General features: G+C 42.1%; 1 protein-coding gene across 1 annotated transcript in view; it reads left to right on the top strand.

Annotated features, from left to right (window-relative positions):
- Positions 1–17,407, top strand: part of LAMA3 (laminin subunit alpha 3) — a 243,722-nt gene that overhangs the window by 54,205 nt on the left and 172,110 nt on the right. The window contains exons 3-7 of the mRNA XM_082418551.1: positions 8,378–8,495; positions 9,773–9,891; positions 11,126–11,296; positions 13,804–13,895; positions 17,179–17,294. Of these exons, the coding sequence (XP_082274677.1) occupies positions 8,378–8,495; positions 9,773–9,891; positions 11,126–11,296; positions 13,804–13,895; positions 17,179–17,294 (616 nt within the window). The remainder of the gene's footprint in view (positions 1–8,377; positions 8,496–9,772; positions 9,892–11,125; positions 11,297–13,803; positions 13,896–17,178; positions 17,295–17,407) is intronic.

Here is a 17,407-nt window from a genome sequence, read left to right as displayed (position 1 = left end):
AGAGAGTGGCATGGACATATATACACTACGAAATGTAAAACAGATAGCTAGTGGGAAGCAGTCGCATAGCACAGGGAGATCAGCTCGGTGCTTTGTGACCACCTAGAGGGGTGGGATAGGGAGGGAGGGAGGGAGGGAGATGCAAGAGGGAAGAGATATGGGAACATATGTATATGTATAACTGATTCAGTTTGTTATAAAGCAGAAACTAACACACCATTGTAAAGCAATTATACTCCAATAAAGATGTTAAAAAAAAAAAAAAAGAACCTAGGGAAATGTGGTGTTGGTATTTAAATTCTGGGCAGGCTGTCATGTGGGATAAATGGTAGAAATCTGTGCTACCCCAAAGGGTAGGTAGGGGAATTATGAGAAAAAGTTTTCAGGACAGCGAGGAAACATTTAGTGGCCAGAACTTAGCAATGCAATGGATCTCCTTTCCTCTCAAAAGGAGATGCTAGGGTGAAGGTTGAGAGATTGACCTGGGACCTCTTGAGTCCCTTCCTGTAAGTTTCTGGAATGATCGACTTTCCCTCAACGGTGAGCAGGTGCTTTTGGGAAACAGTAAGAGGACCTGAAGGACACAGTGACTTTCCTCCTAAGCATTCTCTTTTTGATGGTGCCAAGTTCTGGGTTTTATAGGACAGGGTGATGATAAACCCGAAAGAAGTGCCCTCGCCAAGCCATTGGCCGATGTGCTCTTTGCACCAGGATTAAAAGGATCCTTTTTCAGGCCAGCTGAGTCATATTTTCATCACTGGCCTTGATTGTTTAATGAGGATTGTACTTCATTTTATAAGAAGTTTTCAAACAAGTTTACTAAAACGGAGTTTAATTCCACTTGACCTGCATATTTCCTTCTCAATTAAAAAGTTTCTATAGGGACTTCCCTGATGGTGCAGTGGTTAAGACTCCATGCTCTTAGTGCAGGTGGCCCAGGTTCAATCCCTAGTCAGGGAACTAGATCCCACATGCATGCTGCAACTAAGAGTTTGCATGCCACAACTAAGGAGCCAGCCTGCAACTAAGACCCAGTACAACCAAATAAATATTTTAGAAAGTTTTTATAAAATTAGCTCATTAGATAAGTTCTTCAAATGGGCATCAGCCTTAAAGGAACTATAACTGTTTGATTACGTATCTTGGGACTTATTTTTCTTAACTCTTATTTGTATTTTTACATGGATAGCAGGAACGTTTGTAATTTAGTTAATAAAAATAAGTGTTTCAAAATGTCTCTCCATGGGTTACTTATTAATGACAAAGGTAGAAAGATAACTTTGTAAAGGGGAAATCTGGTGGACATCTTCTCAAGCAAGTGATCAAACATAACATCACTGATAACAGGACAACCTGGCATCCCGTGCTCCCTGGCGTGATGCCATGAGAAGACGATGTCCCATGGGTAGTAATCCTGCCAAAATGTTTACCCTGAATCAGATGATGAGAAAATAATCAAACACATTCAGATGGGGGAACATTCTGTTGTGGAAAGATGCCAATGTCAGGAAAGAAAAATCGTGGGAGGACTGCTCTAGATTAAAGGAGACAAGAGACTTGGCAAGTAAATGCTATATATAATCCTTGATTGCATCCCGGATTGGAAAAATGCAATGGGCGGTGTTAACAGAATCAGGGTAATTCTAATATGTACAGTGTGTTACATAAGATTTTTGTATGAATGGTAAGAGTTCCTAGGCATCAAAATGTTGAGTTTATGTAGAAGAAATGTCCATGTTCTTGGGAGGTACATGGTGAAATATTTAGGGTTGAAGCATAATGATGTCTGAAACTTGCTTTCAAAGGTTAAAAAAAGGTGTGTATGTGTGTAGACAGAGAGAGAGAGAGAAAGTACAAATGTGGCAAAATGTTAACATTTGGTGAATCTAAGCGAAAAGTGTAGGGATATTCATTGTACTGTTCTTTGAGCTTTCCTATAGGTTTGAAAATTATGCAAAATAAAAAGTTGGAAGAAGCAAATCAGGAAACACTGCATTGTGGAACAGTATGTTTATCAAATTATAAGGCTATGATAATAGATTTATTTCACATTATAACTTAGACTCTTTTGGAGGAGAGAGTGCTGTTTAGTTGAGTAAGAAGCTAATTTTGGATGTGACTTTAAATACATGTGCATAATATTTTGCAGTTTCACATGTCCCATTTATTAAGTTTCATTTCAATTCAATGACATTTATTAAGCATCTACTCTGAGGAAACAGGAGTGATTGAGACACAAAGATGTAAGTCTAGTGGAGATGACATATGAAAACACATATATGCCACAGAGCATAGTAAGTGCTCTTTTAGATGGAGGATGTAAAATTTGTATGAAGTGGATATTACTGTCCCTCACCTATGTACTTAAATATCTTTTTTGATTGTTTTATGTTATTATTTTATGGACAAGGAAATAAAGTCGCAAAATGCTTTAGTGATGGACTTAGAGTCACATGGCTGGTGGGTGGCAGAGCAAAGATGTGCCACCAGGAGTTGATTCTCCTCTGCCATTAGCAGTCCACCACCGAGCATGGCACCCAACGGTGCTAACTGGTGCCCACTTCCCAAACTTGGTGGTGACTGCACAACTTTAATATTCATCCATTCATTCATGGCGTTTATTGAACAGCTACTACCTGCATCTGGGAAGGCCATGGAATGAAATAGATGCTGGGCTGTAGGAGCTGGACTCTCAGAGGCTTCAGCATGACGAGCTTGAGGATCAGAAAGGGCTGGCTTGTCTCACCTGCTCCCCCTGAAGGCTTTGGAAGTCAAAGTACCTCTTGCTGCACCTTTTATGATTATTATCTGCTTCATTAAAACATTATTTGAAAGACTACTTTGTACCTCCATCTAAATGCTCATCGGCAAAGTTCAAGCCATCTTTAGCTTGTTTCAGAAGCATGTGGAGAGAGGATGACAACTCAGTCCTTCTCGGTCACTTTTCCCTCCTTACCTTAACTCCCAAACGTTATTTCTCCGAAAATGCACAACTTGGCCTTTGCTTTTCTGCTACTAGTGACTCCATTGCCTGGTGCTTTCTTGTTTCGTAAAGGGCCCTCATTTACATCCATGAGTCTCAAGTGTCACTCAGGCGTGCTTTGAAGTATGTTGAGTGATCAAAGAGCAAACATAAGTCACTGATAACAGGGGTTTAACAGAAGGAGCCATTTAGAAGGCACAGCATTTAAAATTATCAAGTAGAAGAGAATAAATCCATACCTGTTGGTTTAACACGCGTGAACCCACTGTGAACCCACTCCGGAGGCCGCCTCTCAGCACCATTTTGAAGCTATACATCGAGGGGAGATTGGCTGCAGAGCTGGAGTGCTCGGCAAGAAGCCACTGCAAGTTGCACCGCAGTGGTAGGGAGAGAGAAACAGAGTCTGTCACTGCAGATGGACTCAGCAAGAATGAAAGGCAGCCTCCCAGTGTCAGGACACATAATCCTGTGCTGAGGAATCTCAGAATCAAGTTCCTAAGATGAAAATGGGAGGGAAGCATTTTGGAGTGGAAAGTCCTGTCTGGTAGGTGCTGGAAGATGAGTTGGTGGAATCCCAGAGCTTGTTAAATTAGGTCCGGTTGGCAGGTTTATGTAACATGCAGAGGGGACACACTGCGGCATGCCTCCCTTTGCTGCTAGATGTGGGATTTTTAACTGATGTGCTGCTTTAAAGGGATCACATGTTATCGCAGAACAGGATGAAACAAAACAAAGAGAGGTTCCCTCTGAGCTACCAAGACTGTTTCATTTATGGGGATTTGTACTAGCAGAAAGTGCAGCTTTAGAAACCAATGCGCTCAAATAACCATTGAGATGTATTATCACATAGCTCCCTACCTCTGGGCTCCCTGTAATGGACTTTTAGCATATTTGGAAATAATGATGTTTGGAACTTCTTTGACAGTTATTTTCCCCCAGGATGAAACAGGTTAAATATTAAGTATCTATCAGGTTCAGTGGCATTGCTAATGATCAGTGAGTAGAATATACAAAGGTGCTGGACTTTTACACCTGCAAGATGTGGACACATTATTTCACCTCTCGAAGTCACACTTTCCTCATCTGTAAAGTGGGGTTAATAAAATCCCACTTTCATGGTGAGAATGTTTGTGAGGTGCTTGACATAGTACCTAGAACATAGTAACCATTAGGTCACACACTATTAAATATATAGGGTTTTTAGGGGACATGCTATGATTATAGGATTTTGATGGAAGAGATTAAGAATGTTTTAAATGATTCCTGTATCCAAAAATGTTCCATTTGTATTCTCTCTTACATATCTAAAAGCAGTCTTATTTTGATGTGGTCTAAGAGAGATGTGCAGTCTTAAGGGAAATATATTTGTTCCGATTTTCTAAACTGGGAGTTTTTGGATTTCCTATGAATTCCTTCACTATGTAATAATGGTACATGTATTCTGGACATTATTTCTCCTTCCTTTAGGTATTGCTTTATGGTTTTCAGAGTACCTTACAATTCCTAACTAGCTTTTTTTTTGTAGCATCTTTATTGGAGTATAATTGCTTTACAATGTTGTGTTAGTTTCTGCTGTATAACAAAGTGAATCAGCTATACGTATACATATATCCCCATCTCCCCTCCCTCTCACATCTCCCTCCCACCCTCCCTATCCCACCCGTCTATGTGGTCACAAACCACCGAACTGACCTCCCTGTGCTATGCAGCTGCTTCCCACTAGCTATCTATTTTACATTTAGGAGTGTATATATGTCAATGCTACTCTCTCACTTCATCCCTTCGTCCCAGCTTACCCTTCCCCCTCCCCGTGTCCTCAAGTCCATTCTCTATGTCTGCGTCTTTATTCCTGTCCTGCCCCTAGGTTCATCAGAACCTTTTTTTTTTTTTTTTTTAGATTCCATATATATGTGTTAGCATACAGTATTTGTTTTTCTCTTTCTGACTTACTTCACTCTGTATGACAGACTCTAGGTCCATCCACCTCACTACAAATAACTCAATTTCGCTTCATCTTATGGCTGAGTAATATTCCATTGTATGTATGTGCCACATCTTCTTTCTCCATTCATCTGTTGATGGACACTTAGGTTGCTTCCATGTCCTGGCTATTGTAAATAGCGCTGCAATGAACATTGTGGTACATGTCTCTTTTTGAATTATGGTTTTCTCAGGGTATATGCCCAGTAGTGGGATTGCTGGGTCATATGGTAATTCTATTTTTAGTTTTTTAAGGACCCTCCATACTGTTCTTCATAGTGGCTGTACCAATTTACATTCCCACCAACAGTGCAAGAGGGTTCCCTTTTCTCCACACCCTCTCCAGCATTTACTGTTTGTAGATTTTTTGATGATGGCCATTCTGACCAGTGTGAGGTGATACCTCATTGTGGTTTTGATTTGCATTTCTCTAATGATTAGTGATGTTGAGCATCCTTTCATGTGTTTGTTTGCAATCTGTATATCTTCTTTGGAGAAATGTCTGTTTAGGTCTTCTGCCCATTTTTGGATTGGGTTGTTTGTTTTTTTGATATTGAGCTGCATGAGCTGCTTGTATATTTTGGAGATTAATCCTTTGTCAGTTGCCTCATTTGCAAATATTTTCTCCCATTCTGAGGGTTGTCTTTTTTGTCTTGTTTATGGTTTCCTTTGCTGTGCAAAAGCTTTTAAGTTTCATTAGGTCCCATTTCTTTATTTTTGTTTTTATCTCCCTTTCTCTAGGAGCTGGGTCAAAAAGGATCTTGCTGTGATTTATATCATGGAGTGTTCTGCCTATGTTTTCCTCTAAGAGTTTGGTAGTGTCTGGCCTTACATTTAGGTCTTTAATCCATTCTGAGTTTGTTTTTGTGTATGGTGTTAGGAAGTGTTCTAATTTCATTCTTTTACATGTAGCTGTGCAGTTTTCTCAGTACCACTTATTGAAGAGGCTGTCTTTTCTCCATTGTATATTCTTGCCTCCTTTATCAAAGATAAGGTGACCATATGTGCGTGGGTTTATCTCTGGGCTTTCTATCTTGTTCCATTGATCTATATTTCTGTTTTTGTGCCAGTACCATACTGTCTTGATTACTGTAGCTTTGTAGTATAGTCTGAAGTCAGGGAGCCTGATTCCTCCAGTTCCGTTTTTCTTTCTCAAGATTGTTTTGACTATTCGGGGTCTTTTGTGTCTCCATACAAATTGTGAATTTTTTTGTTCTAGTTCTGTGAAAAATGCCATTGGTAGTTTGATAGGGATGCATTGACTCTGTAGATTGTATTGGGTAGTACAGTCATTTTCACAATGTTGATTCTTCCAATCCAAGAACATGGTATATCTCTCCATCTGTTTGTATCATCTTTGATTTCTTTCATCAGTGTCTTATAGTTTTCTGCATACAGGCCTTTTGTCTACTTAGGTAAGTTTATTCCTAGATATTTTATTCTCTTTGTTGCAGTGGTAAATGGGAGTGTTTCCTTAATTTCTCTTTCAAATTTTTTGTCATTAGTGTATAGGAATGCAAGAGATTTCTGTGCATTAATTTTGTACCCTGCTACTTTACATGAGGTTGGATCATTTTTTTCCAAGGATGGGTAGACACTCTGACAGCGTTAATCTGAACCCAGGGAAGCAGATTTTTCAAGATCAAAGAGCAAGTGTTTGAGACAAAACTGGCTGAACTTAGGGTTTTCAGTAATTGGTGTGACAATTCTTCCTTCCACAGAGAAGTAAGCAAAGGGGCTTCTTAGAGCAAAGGATAATCTCTGTGACCAAGATCAGTGGTTCTCAAAGTGCGCTTGAGAACCCATGGGTTCCCAAGACCTTTCAGGAGGTCCACAAGCTCTTAGGTCCTTTTTCCTATTACAGATCTATGGGAGGCCAGATTTTCTTCAAATACTTCAACCAAAACAACATATTACAACAAACTGAAGAAGCGGCTATGAGAATCCAGCTGTTTTCTATGAAGGCAGACATTTAAAGAGATTTTAAAAATGTAAATCAAAGCCACTCTTCTCACTATAATTTTTATGTTTTGGAAAATATAGTATTTTTTTCATAAAATATGGTATTTATGTTAACAAGTAATGGTTTATTATTTTAAATGAATTAGTAATATGTATTTTTAAAATTTCTCAGCCTTAATTTTTAATATGGTATTTCTTAATTAATAGACATAGCCCACATGAAGAAAAACTTTTAAAGTCCTCCATAATTATTAAAAATGTGAAGGTATCTTGAGACTAAAATTTGAGAACCAGTGTCCTAGAGATTTTGGCTTCTAGTGTCGAGTTGGGAACATTCACAATCAACTAGTAGCTCTGAGACTTTAAAAAATATATATGACTCTTACCATACTATTGTACGTGAAAAATATAAAGATGAAAATCCCTTATTTTTTTTTTCTCTAAGAAATAAAAGGATCCCACAGGGTCTGAGTACTGCCTCTCTCTCTAACTAGATGAGCTCATTGTTCAAATGGCTCTACTGGGCTAGTTAATAAGGTGGCAGAGTCTTCTTCTGAAAGTCACTGTTGAATCTCTTCCTTGGGGTTGGGGAGTGTGGGGTGGGGATAATCCTCACTTCTTAACGTGTTAGCAGATTTGTTTAACACCCATGTTCATTGTCATGACCAATGAACTCATACTAGGCTCTTTGATAAGCATATAGACTCTCAGGGTTCACAAGTCAAGCCAGATATAAGTTTTGAGAGAAAGCGGTGGGAGTGGACTGCAGGGACTCCTGGGGTCCATCATGGAGGCATGTTGGGATTCAAGAGTGGGAGGATGAAGAAACTGGACCAAAGCCGCATTTCATCTCTCCCATACCTTTGCATTGTCCTGGCCATGGGCAAAGAGTGATGAGGATGAACAAGAAAATCAGTAAGAGAGAGAGAAATCAGGAAAAGAGGGGGTGAGTGGAGCTGGCACAGGAGAAGGAGGTGCTACACTCTACCAAGCAGCCGCTCAGGTCTCAGTTCTGCAGCCGTGAGCTCTCCAAGATCTGGAACCAGGGCTGTGTCACTCCCGGGAGACGCTCAGGGCTGTACTATCGGCTCTTGCTCCTGTTAGAGCTTAGCCCACGATGATTGTTGTTTGACGTCAGACTTCTCTGAATGTACAGACTTGAAGGTGCTGTGTAGGCTGGTTGAAATTCAAGGGTATAATGATTAAGATGTGACAAAAATTAATGTATAGATTCGGTGGAAAGAGAAAAAATGATTATTTTGGTTTTGAGCATGATAAGCTTGAGAGGCTGCACCCAATTAGAGATGTCCAGTAGGCAGTTAGAAATGGGATTTGGATCTTGGGAGAGGTGTGGCTAGATGTGTTGCCTTGGGAACCAGCATCATATAGAGATGATGGAGGGTGTGGACAGATGCGGCAACTTGAGTAACTGTATGTCCTTTGCTTTATCAGCTTTTCCAGGTGGCCTATATTTTAATCAAATTTGCAAATTCTCCTCGCCCTGATCTTTGGGTCTTGGAAAGATCCGTTGACTTCGGAAGCACCTACTCACCTTGGCAATATTTTGCTCGTAAGTAATCTAGCCTACTATGTTATGAGGGGTTTGAATTATTGGCAGCAGATCAAGACTGTGGGTTTAAGTAGAAAATTAGTCTCTCAGTGTGGCTAGTTAGGGGCTGGTCAATTTTAACTTTCCAGGTTACCCTTGGAACATCCCTATTTCTCAAGCACATTTGCATGAATTCCAAGGATACACATGTATAACTGGGGTTGAAACACCTCTTATGATAATGGTTCTTGCTACTATTTAGGGGGAAGCAGTGTACCTATAACTGGGCCGTAGCTTCAGTCCATTTCCTTTTTTAAAATATATATATATTAAAAATTTTATTTATTATATTTATTTATTTTTAGCTGCGTTGGGTCTTCGTTGCTGCATGTGGACTTTCTCTAGTTGCTGCGAGCAGGGGCTACTCTTTGTTGCAGTGCGTGTGCTTCTCATTGTGGTGGCTTCTCTTGTGGAGCACAGGCTCTAAGTGCACGGGCTTCAGTAGTTGTGGCACGAGAGCTCAGTAGTTGTGGCTTACGGGCTTAGTTGCTCCGCGGCACGTGGGATCTTCCTGGACCAGGGATCCAACCCGTGTCCCCTACATTGGCAGTCAGATTCTTAACCACTGCACCACCAGGGAAGTCCCTATTTTTAAAACTATTTTATTTATTTATTTATTTATTTGGTGTGCCGGGTCTTAGTTGCAGCAGGCGGGCTCCTTAGTTGAAGCATGCGGGCTCTTAGTTGTGGCAATTCATGTGGGATCTAGTTCCCTGACCAGGAAGCAAACCCGGACCCCCTGCATTGGGACCGTGGAGTCTTAACCACTGTGCCACCAGGGAAGTCCAAGTCCATTTCCTTTCATGTAGAATTAGGAACTATGCTCCATCTTTATGGATCCTGCCTTTCACATTACTTACCTTGACCTTGTTGTCTTCACTAATGAAGAATGTCTGGGTCTCTGAACCCCGTGACAAATTGAGGTGGACAGGAATTTGGCTTACAAAAGCATTGGGTTTTCCAGGAATGCTCCTTAGAGGGTAAACTTGCCTAATGAGGAATGAGGATTTAGAACCACATCTCCAAACATTTCTGTTGAAAGTCACGTGGCCTGAAATGGCTTGGTATTTTCCTTCGTGAATTAAGAATTTCATTCTAAGCTTCTGTCTAAAAATCTTAAATGCTTCTCTGTTCTTTCCCTTTTCATGTATATTCTTAGGTAAACATAAGATTTCTTAAGAGATTTACAGCAAGATGATAATATTTTATTTTACAATATTAACATGTTTCCTTCCTAGATTCTAAAGTAGACTGTTTGGAACAGTTTGGACAGGAAGCAAATAGGGCGATCACGCGAGACGATGATGTACTTTGTACTACTGATTATTCCCGGATCGTGCCATTGGAGAATGGTGAGGTAAGTAGATCTGGAAGGCCTTGAGAGATAAGACTCAGAAATGAACATGAAGATGCCACATGTTTCATAATTGTGAAACTTGCACTTTCAAGGAAATCTAACATAGATGGAAAGGAATCACATCGAAGACTCCCAGATTGAGTTGGGTTGGAAATCTTTTTTTTTTAAATTGAGGTTATAATTAACATTGCAAATTCTATTTGAGGTCTAATTTTCCTTGGGAATTCAGGATTCTGGATTCACGGCCCACAGGTCTTGAACTCTTTTTTCTGGTGGACTATTTAGAAAGTGGGTCACTGGTGATTGTGGTGAAGACCCCTCCCACTGCTTCACAAGCACATTACCTCCCGTAAGAGTGGGGAGAGGAGGGGTTGGTGGCAGAACTAATCCCTGATCCTTTTTGGCAGGATGGGCATCATCTGTAGGGGAGAAAACAATTGCTGTCTCATTGGGGTTGCATGTGGTCCTTGTGAAGTCAGCCAGGCTGTTGTTAGGGAGGATGAGAAAAGAGAGTGGGGAAAATCAGAGAAGCATCCCATGGAGTGAGTTTCAAATGAACTTCTTTAAAGGGTGTCAGTCTCATTCTCCTTAGGTAGAGAGATCTTTCTTGAGCAGCTGTATCTGGTATCTTCCAGTGATCGGTCAGTGTTTCATGTCTCAGTAACTGGTTGGGACTTGGACTTCATCGCCTCAAGCTTTAAAACAAAACCTGGGGGACTTACCTGACGGTCCAGTGGTTAAGACTTCACGATTCCACTGCAGGGGGCACGGTTCGATCCCTGGTCAGGGAAGTAAGATCTCACATGCTGCGTGGTGTGGCCAAAAAAAAAAAAAAAAAAATTGAAACCTGGGTTTTATATAGATTTTTTTTTGTCCTCTTCACTGTCAACTTTATATCCAAAGGCTTCCTTTTTTCACCCTCTTTTGGGATTTTAGATTACTTTAGCTTTGTTTCTTTGATGCAGCTTGACAAAAATTGTTTCTTTATATTTGTAGATTTTAGTGTTATCCTTTGAACATTTCATAGTGTTTATAGCCCCACAATGACAGTGATAGAACAAAGGGTTTGTAAATGAAATGATTTATAAAACCTGAGAGCCCAGGTTTTGAAACATCTAATGACTCAAAGAAACCAAGTAAGTGTTTGGGGGCATGTGAGTTATTTTTAGTTACTTGCAGCTAAATTTTGATAAAAGGACTTTTTTCCCCCTCTATGTGTGTGTGGTTCTTTTAGGTTGTGGTGTCCTTGATAAATGGTCGTCCAGGCACAAAAAATTTTACTTTCTCTCACACCCTGAGGGAGTTCACCAAAGCAACAAACATCCGCCTGCGTTTTCTCCGAACCAACACTCTTCTCGGACACCTCATCTCCAAAGCACAGAGAGATCCAACCGTCACTCGGCGGGTGAGTAGTGCTTTTAAGTGCCAAGACAGCAGCTTTTGGTACCTTGTTTGCTTATCAAATTCATTGCCTCGAACTCTTTCAAGTAAACTTTATAGCCAGTAATGTCATAGGCATAAGAGTTGTTCTTGTCTGAAATATTAGGTATAGCTTAGAAGTTTGGTGGTTAAAGACAAATCATATTCAGAGAAGATGAAAGGCAAAAGAGGACAGCCATCCTGGTATTAGTCTGCTATTGTAACAAATAATCCCCAAGTCTCAGAGGCGAACACAATAAAGGTTCACTTTTTGCTCATGTCACAGTCTAATGTGGGTCAGCAGGTGGGATTAGCTCCACAGAGTTATTCAGGGAACCAGGCTGTTTCTCTGTAGAGGCACAGCCATCCTGTAGGACCTCAGGGTCCTCCTCTGCACCCCCTGCACCTAGTCAGCAGATGAGGGAAGAGAGAAAGAGCATAGGGAGGAACCATCTCCTGACCACAGAGCTCACTTCCATAGGCAGGAACTGGTCGTAGAGCCCCGTGGAGATGCAGGAGGCTGGGTAATGTAATCGAGCCAAAGCAGAGGGGTGTGGGCATTGGTGAGCAACAGTACTCTCCACTAGTGTTAGATGAACATCGTTTACTCTCAGTGTCAGGACGGTACCCTGTCTCCTGGGCACAGAGGGAACCAGCAGAATAAATATCCCGAGCTCACTCTTCTCCCACCCTCTGATTCCCTCCCAGTTCCTCCCAATGGTCAAACCTAACAGGAGGCCAGAGAGCAAGAGGCCCTTGTCATCCCATAAAGTTTAGCCCCAGGACAAAGGGAAGGGTGGAGAGGGGAGGAGAGTGGACCTGGGAGGGTGAATGGAAGATGCCAGCGTACCTTATAGAGTTTGGCTTCTTAGGTAGGTAAGTCAGGGAGCTGGGAAAGGAAGGGAGAGAGAAAAGTTAAGTTTTGCTACAGTTTTGAGCATTTTCCAAAAAGGCCAGTCATCTGGAGTGTAGGGGGCCTGTTTTCTGACTTTTTAAGCCCCCTTGGCTCCCTCTGAGCCGTTGTATGTAGGAACTACCACTGGATCCAAGAACGCAATTTACAAGGGCGAGCCGGGCTTTCTGATCAACTGCAGCCAGACTGCGTTTCCATTCCTCCAGGTGTTTTGGAGCCTCGCCACAAATGTACCTCACCACTTTTTTTTTTGTCTTTTTAGGGTTTCAAGATTGGTACTCGTATGTGTGTAGATTTCTTTTCACTTAGGTGAACGTAGTCTTCTCTATTAAGTAATCTTTTGTGGAGCGCATCACATATATAATCTTGACACTCCCTCCCCAGCGGTCTAGGTTGCTTCTTTAAGTGGACGAGCCAGGATACCAGGTGTCCTATCACACGTATCATGTGTGCTGGGGTGAAGGCTGATGGAGGGCTTCTCTCTTGCTGCTGCTGCCCTAACCAATGTGTAGAGAGAAATTTCTGTGGTGATCAGCATGAAAGCTTCCGAGTGTGAACTTGTCACAGAAGCCCTCCAACGCTGAATTTTATCCATATTAACAAGAGGGATTGTTGATGCCTTTAGACTAAGTAAGACGTTGCCGGGAAGCTAAGACACTTAACAGCTTTCAGGGAGGAGATGAGAACAGAACCCCAACCCTGAGTGACTGTGGGGGGAGGTTTAGGATGACTAATCTCAGCAACAACAAGAAGATACAAAACCCCTCTTGTCCCTGTGAATTCACAGACCTCCTCACTGACAGATATTCTCACTGGTGGCATGACCTCAGTGAGAAAGATGATTTTACAACCTCTGAATTCCTTACTGAGTCCTGTGCCTCCTGCCAAGTCTGAGAAGTAAGGGAGCTGGCGGATGGTGCCACCTACGGTCACGAGTGGAGAGGCCTCCGCCATGCTGGAGACATGCCTTGTCCACGAGATGGCCTATGTGTATCGCTGGCCTGGTCTAGGGACCGAGCCTCAGCTGGGTCTGCAATTGTCTGGCCTTTTGGAGCTTGAACCTCTGCCTTGGGCTTTATTAACCCTGACCTAGCAAGGCTTCCGCGACTGCTAGCGGGTCCTGCCGGTCTCAGTGCTGTATCTGATCCATCTTTATGAATATTCTCTCCTTTCCTGAAGCCTAAACACAGTAGTTACAAAATTTTTTGTTATAAAAATTATGTTTTTTGTCCAATTTATGGAACTCAGATTTACATTAAAAAAAAAAAGAGAAACTAGGAAGCACTTAATCCCTTTCCCAAAGGCTATAGGGTATGATTCTTTTCCGAGGTAATTTCCCTCTGTGCATTTGATTTTTAAAAATGGACAAATTCAGCAGTGTGCTATGAAATTTGATCGGGGAATGTATTTGCTTTGTAAGAAAAGTTACACCCAAACGTGGCTCCCTTTTGTGTTGATGGAGGCTCAGGAGTACAGGATGGAAGGAAGCAGGGTCAGTACAGACGTATGTCAGAGGTTAGTAAAGGAAAGTTCACGTTGGGGTTTAGTAAAACTGACGCGTTCTGTTTTCTGTTCTATAGTATTATTATAGCATAAAGGATATCAGCATTGGCGGGCGGTGTGTTTGCAATGGCCACGCTGAAGTGTGCAGTGCAAACAATCCTGAAAAACTGTGAGTACATTGTACAGATTTTTCAGCTTTCTATGAATAAATCTAATTGTTTCAGTAGATGTTTGCATCCTATTAAATACTCCCTAAGTTCCTGCCCGCAACGAGAATGTTGCAATGTCAACAAGTAGGTGATGTGTATGTCTCCCCTCCTCCACCCCTACACTTCCCTCTCACCTGAAACCAGCCCATAGCAGACATAGTTAATCAATCACAGCACTCTATGCATGATCAGGTACAAAGCCACCCAAACCCCCTTCCCCCACCCCTGCTCCAGACACTGCCCCAGGCAGCCACAAATAATTGAGTAGAGTTGGCAAGAGAAATAATATTTGTTTGTCATCCCTGGTCTAGTGAGATCAGGGGTATATGTTTTCATATCCTTTTTCATCTTTAAAATTGTGGTGAAGTGCACATAATATAAAGTTTACCATCTTAACGATTCTTAAGTGGGGGTGGTTTAAGTTCACTAGTGTTCAGTACACTCACATTGTTGTGCAGCCAAGAACTCTTTTCGTCCTGCAGAACTGAAACTTTGTACACATTAAACAGCAGCTCTGCATTCCCTCCTCCCAGCAACCCCGGGCAACACCATTCTACTCTATGAATTTGACTACTCTAAGTGCCTTGTAGAAGTGGAATCACACAATATTTGTCTTTTTGTGACTGGTTTATTTCACTTAGCATACTGTCCTCACTATAGCACGTGTCAGAATTTCCTTCCTTTTTAAGGCTGAATAATATTTCATTATATATACACCACGTTTTGCTTACCCGTTCATCTGTTGATGGACACTTAGGTTACTGCCATCTTTTAGCTATTGTGAATAATTCTGCTATGAACATGGGTGTAACACTGTTTTGCTTTTAATTGAGGTATATTTCACATACAGTAAGATGCATGGATCTCAAATATTAAGTGTTATGCAATTGTGTACACTTGTGTTATCACCTTAGGAAGGATACTTCAAAGGGTTCAAATTATCACATGCTGGATATAGTAATGATTGTCTCTCAATGTTTTATTTAAAGTCTCCAATTCCACATGAGCAACATTTACCAGGGGTACATTTTACTGTTAGTCAAATTCTGGTTTGTACATCATAAGGCCTAGCTTCATGGTCAGGCAGAGGTGCCAGCTACCAACTTACGTGGTAAGTTTGTGGCGCCCTTCTCCCTGTCTAGAAACAATCCCTAAGGCTGTCAGCCCTCCTTCAGGGATCAGGTGGTGCTCTCTGAGATAGCAGTGTGAATCCATCAACTGACTAGCCCTTAATCAGCAAGGAGCTTATTAATGATTAAACCATCACTGCCATGTAGACTCCTGAAGGGTAGGCCGTAAGGCACTAGAAGCCGGGTCAGGGAAGACCTGAGTTGGAACGAGAGGGGAGAAAAGAGGTCAGTCTTGGTCCCTGAGCCTGAGATAAAGTGGTGCCACCTGGGAGAGGAGGAGAAGTCATCGGAGAGGGGTTGAGCTTCCCACTTGGAAGAGCTGCCGAGCCCCGTGCCCTTGGCAGACCTGGGGGGTTCTACACTGAGCAGTTTATTGCTCCCAGCGTGTGTGAGTGGAGAGGCTGTCTCCCCATCCCTCGGTGAAAGGCTCAGTTTGCCACTGGTCTATATCAGCACAACTGCCTTGCCTCCCCCTGCCTGTTGTGACCTGCACAAATGACTCATGGAGGCCTCCATGAATAGGAAAAAATCTTATATTGAAGGGGATTCAATGACAATGGAGGGAGCCATGGCTGGACAATCAGAAATCAAGCAGAACCTATGATGAGGCAGAGGAGGATTTAATCAAGCATGGGTACCATGCTGACTTTGATGTATGGAAACATGGATGGATCACAGATTTAATTCTGAGCCTCCTGACAGTCAACTCAAAAAGGGAGACCTGCTCAGTTTCATATTTCACTATGATCACAATCTAAAAAGTAATCAGTTGTGTAGGAGAAGATGAGTGTTGATGCTAGGGCCAGATGAGAAATCTACCTGGAGGTGGATGGAGTGGCCATCGTGAAGAGAATTCTCCAGTCAACAACATCTTCAGTAACATCCTTACAACTGATGCAAGGACAAATTTTCTACATCAACCATCAACCTGGGCTGAGAGTCAGAAAAAGCAATTATTTGGGAGTGACAATATGATTCAGACAAGTTCCCAGCTCTGTTTTCTTTTTCAGTGCTCAATGTGAATCTCCCTATAAGAATAGATGGACTCCACAATAAACCCCTCCTCCAAAAAAAGAAAAAAAAAAAGGAGTATTAGAACTATATGTTCTTCAAGCAATTTTCCCTAAATATTCTTTCAGTTCAGCTTGCAAATACGTCATTGACAATGAGCTGAAATTGCATCTCTGACAAAAAGCCCGTTTGGACTCCAGCTGTTCTGTGCTGCCAGTTAAATCTATGTCCATTTGCTTTAACGGGGAGCTGAGTTGGGAGAGGGAAGACGCCTTCCCGTAGAAGCATAACCATCCCACCTCCCCTCAGAAGAGTTGAGCGGATCCCCATGGGCACAGCCAAGAGTCTTCTTAGACTCTGTTTTGAATCCTCTTTCAAGCACAGACGAATGGACGCTCAGAGCTTGGAGTTCTCATCCAACGCCATGGCTACAACGATTTCATTTTAGCTCAGAAACATTCTAAGGCAGGTGTATAGTTCTTTGAATGTCGATTTTTGTCTTTACCCCACTGCCTTGTTGAGTAATCTGAGCTTTGGTTCCTGTGATGGAGCTGTTTGTTGGAGCTGGCATGGACTCTTGGAGCAGGGTCCTCTGAGATCTTGTAACTGTCTCTTGGATTTGGTGAATCTCTGCACCAGACTCCAGGTTGAAAGTAAGAAACCTGACCCATCTCACAGGACTACTCTAGATTTTTGTGAAGATGTTGATATTCAACACACCTCAGTACACTCAGCTCTTGCTTGCTCCTGTGTTGATTTATCATTATATAACATAATAGAGAAGAAAGAGCTGGGACTTTGGAGTCAGACAAACTTAAGTTAGAAATCTGGCCCTCGGTTTATCATCTCCTGACCTTTGGCAAGTGTTTAAATATCTCCGGATCTTAGTGTCACCACCTGTAAAATGGAGATAATAAGCGGGATCGTGGGACTTGAAATAGCATATGCAAAGTGCTTTGTTCTCATAATCACTCAATGGTCCCATGGGTGACCATGATGACTCAGTTTTTCACACAGCAGCAACTGATCTTATACTTCAGTTAAACAAACAAACAAGCAAACAACTTTTCAGTAACTGAGATGTGCTTTGCTACATGCCCAGGTTTCGGTGTGAATGCCAGCACCACACCTGTGGGGAGACATGTGATCGCTGTTGTGCAGGGTACAATCAGAGGCACTGGCTGCCTGCCACTCGGGAGCAGAGCAATGAGTGTGAAGGTGAGTGCTGGGGGAGGGGCGCTAGGAAGCGAGGCCCCACCCATGATCCCCATTCCCCCCCTCCATCTCTAAGGACTGATGCAGTGTTTTCCCCATGCTCATGAAGAGGGCGA

Source organism: Balaenoptera physalus (genome assembly GCF_965194825.1).
Source record: "Balaenoptera physalus genome assembly, chromosome: 12".
Classification (NCBI taxonomy): Eukaryota; Metazoa; Chordata; class Mammalia; order Artiodactyla; family Balaenopteridae; genus Balaenoptera; species Balaenoptera physalus.
Note: the sequence above shows the minus strand (reverse complement) of the source record. Positions and strands in the feature narration are given on the sequence as shown.